This window comes from Periplaneta americana, chromosome 16 (genome assembly GCF_040183065.1).
Source record: "Periplaneta americana isolate PAMFEO1 chromosome 16, P.americana_PAMFEO1_priV1, whole genome shotgun sequence".
Lineage (NCBI taxonomy): Eukaryota > Metazoa > Arthropoda > Insecta > Blattodea > Blattidae > Periplaneta > Periplaneta americana.
In genome coordinates, this window is record NC_091132.1 from 45,152,593 (window position 1) to 45,156,305 (window position 3,713).

General features: G+C 33.9%; 1 protein-coding gene across 1 annotated transcript; it reads right to left on the minus strand.

The window, feature by feature from the left end:
- Positions 1 to 126: 126 nt before the first annotated feature.
- Positions 127 to 2,507, minus strand: LOC138691021 (cuticle protein 19-like). The gene is made up of 3 exons (XM_069812667.1): positions 2,466 to 2,507; positions 788 to 856; positions 127 to 664 (listed from the first exon to the last, which is right to left on the minus strand). Exons 1-3 carry the CDS (start codon positions 2,478 to 2,480, stop codon positions 356 to 358), a joined length of 393 nt encoding a protein of 130 aa, XP_069668768.1. The 5' UTR covers positions 2,481 to 2,507; the 3' UTR covers positions 127 to 355.
- Positions 2,508 to 3,713: the final 1,206 nt, after the last annotated feature.

The window sequence follows — 3,713 nt, forward strand, 5'->3', positions numbered from 1 at the left end:
GATTCCTTAGAATTATAATAATAGAGAGAATGCAACGGCTGTTATTAAAATTTCACGGCTCACTAGATTCGTTAAAAGCATATACTCTACGTTGTAGGTGAGGTTCTATTAATTAAAACATAAGCATAAAATATAAACATGTTTTATTTTTTAACAGAAACCAGTAACAAGAAGTAGAGACATCTTCTCGAAAGAAAGAATAAATAAGATGAACGTGATTTTAGGTTAAAAATAAACGTGACATGTGGGATTCAGATATGTGGATCATTACATGGGGGAAAATAATATCAACAGCACGTTTACCACAATTTGTGACCTGCTATGGGAACTTTCTCTGCTAGCACGACTTCAATGTTCAATGCAGATGTGAATTGCTGTAGCTGGATGCCTTGTGGTGAGAGCTGCCTTCCTCAGATTTGTGATGGTGGGTTTCCACCTTCTTCTCGTGATGGATTGGGTGAGTGGCGTGACCTGCTCTGTGCACGTGAGCGTGGAATCCGGTGTGTTTGTCAGCGTTGTAGTTTACAGTGCGGATAGTTCCATCAGGTTCCACCAACATGTAGTGACCCTCCACTTTGTGGCCATCTCGTTTCTCAGCCTGTTCCTTGATGTCGTGAGTATGTGGGTCCTTCACTCCGTACTTGAACTCATATTTTGGATGTGCCTGTTTTGAAATAAATAGGCTAATAACATTACTTACAACTATAGCAGTTCCAATTGACTCACTTCAATTCATCTGTTCTGACTTAACAATTATTGTATTAACTTTATGCATAAGTTTACTTACGTGGTGATGTTCTTCGTGATCATTATCAGCAAGGGTTAGAGCGAAGACCATCAGGCAAACAACAGCAATCTTTTGGAAATATAAAAAAATATTATTAACTGTATAAAATGTTGTGTAACCTAATGTATTTAACTTCTGAAATTGTATCGTAAAATGAAACATAATTTTTTATGTTCTTACCTCTAATTAAATGTAGACATATATTATTAGGTATAGGTGTTACTATTCTAGATATAATATATATAAAATGTGTAAACCTGATAAGATTTAAGAAGCAACTAGCTACAGAAATTCGGTATATTTCAATACGGAATTTATTCAATGATTAAAATGTTAAAAATACTCAAAATTTAAAATATTAATTGGAATTTTTGGTAACTTTAAAATTGTTATCTACAGCTTTTAATATATTCATTTAGTTTACTTCAAAGACTGGATTGTTCCTCTTGAAGGCGAGACAGATTAGAACTTCAGCTATTGCAGTTTGTTATGCAAACTGACGGAGGGATAATGGTAACTACTCAATTATACACTTTTATGTATGTTTTAGGTTATGATATAATATATAACGAGCCATTTTCATTTTAATCTGTGTTCTTTTAAAGCGTGCTTGGATATAATAATAGGTGAGGGGGGTGAAACCTAGAAAACAGGACTTGTTTTACACAGCACGTACGGTCAGAAGACACGTGCATTGGATTTAAGAGAAAATTATGATTAATATGGTACATCTGTATGTATAGTATTGCTCAATAAATCTATCTATCTAGTATACTTTATCACTGTCTTTTGAAACCACAGTCACTATATTATCATTATTTATTATCAGAGAAATAATGCCTTTTATCTAGTTCTGTTGCAGCTCTTTTTCTATGTAATATGTAAAAGTTTAAATGCTTTTAAATTAATAACTAGTATATAATTACTTATACGGAAGTATTTTAGAATATAACAATATTTAACCTTCAATATAATTTTTTTTTAATTTCTAATACGTAATAGTACATTATGCAACGAGCCTATGATGATAGTAATTAAGACGCGAGGATGTTTATGAAACGAGCGCGAGCGAGATTTGTGAGATTTGCGCAGACGCGAAAGTATTGATTTTTTCCGGGCAACGAATGTCAACGACCTTGGTATAATCTAGAGAGTAAGATAAACGTTAAACTTGATATAACCTTGAAATTGAATTCGACATTGAAAAACGAGATGACAAATTGAATTTATTTGAATATTATGTACAATTAACGCTAATTATTATAGTAACAGAACATAACCTTCTGCGACAGTATTGGATTTCCCGCCTGCGTGACGTTTTCCTAGTTGTCGTTCGATTGCATATCCGAGAATAATCGGAAACCTGAACTTTAATGAATAGGTGTACTTTAATGACATGAATTAAAGGACTGCTACCAGGTGTATAATTACTACATTTCGTTATGGTCGAGCATAAAATACATTATTTATTAATAAGTGCTTAAAAGTATTGAAATATAATAGAATTTACCATTGTTTCGGATACAAAATATGGGCATGAATTTACACAACAAAATCGATAAAAACACATACATGTGAAATTAAAATATAAATATTACAATGTGTCAGAATTTGCATGCCACTTGTGACATTAAATCTCAACCATTTGTATATTTGTGTATAATTTATTACAACTTACTTTCGAAGTTGCCATGGTGAATATTGTAGTTAAATCCTGAGTCCTTGTCTTGTGATTGCTAATGATTCCACTGTCCTTATATATACTGGTATGGAAAAGAAAAGAATGTGGAGTATGAGACGTGGTCACCCTTGAGAGGTTTAATACAGTACGTTGTCTTCGTTTTAAACTATTTGACCACGTCGCATACTTCTGATGTGGACGCTAATGCTTAGGATTACGTAACGCTATTAAATATTCATACTAATTAAATTTATACCAATAGTGGTTCTAAAATTGCAAGATATGTAGATTTTACAGTAATATCAGGGTGAGAAATGTATCTCAAGTCATTATTTTAATATTCATTCCTACACTTCATAACGGAGGAAATCTGCAGAACAATTAGAATTGTAAGAAATAACACAGTGTGAAATATTTTGTGCGCCATCATATTCATACAAATATTCACAAAATTTTATTAGTTTAATTTAACCATAACTTCCAACTGATTTCTTGTCTGGTAACCAATATAGACTTGCTTGAATCACCTTTGCCATTTCTTATTGCTCAAAAGTTACACGTAATGATTTTCATTCATCTCATATTAACCTCCTTGAAACTAAGATTAATTTATAACGCCATGATTCCATCCCATTTGGTCATGGGACTTATATTTTCATCCACATAAATTTCAGGTGATACATCAATTAAATCATCGCGTTAGTCTCAACCGAGGATTGTTTTATGATGAGATCCTAAATCGCATGGATATACAGAGTGTTAAAAAAAAGTATCAAATATTTTAGGAGGTGCTAGTATCCGTCAAAACAAGAAAATAATGTCTAATAAACATGAGTCCTACTACACATACTTTCTGAGATCTGAACACTTATTCATAGCAGGTGATCAATGTGGCGTCCATTCATGGCAATGCATTCCTCTTCCCTTCGGCGTAAGGAATCACGCACTCTTTGAAATTGACCTGGTTGTTCTTGATAACCAAAAGTCTAGGGGATTTAGGTTTGGGGAACGAGCAGGCTAAGGTGTGGTGCCTCCCCAATCAATCCAGCGGTCCTGAAATGTCAGCGTCAGATGTTCACGCTCATTGCGGAAAAAAGTGTGCTGGTGTGCCATCATTCATGAACCACATCTGTAGACTTTGCTGACATGGCACATACTCCAGCACGGTAGGCAATACGTTAATAAGAAAGTATTGATAACGAACCCCAGGTATTCTCTGTGGTAGCACGTATGGCCCTTAATCTA

Coding starts and splice junctions, on each gene's coding strand:
- LOC138691021 (XM_069812667.1), bottom strand. Junction 665..787: donor ATCACGAAGAACATCACCAC/GTAAGTAAACTT, acceptor ATTTCAAAACAG/GCACATCCAAAATATGAGTT.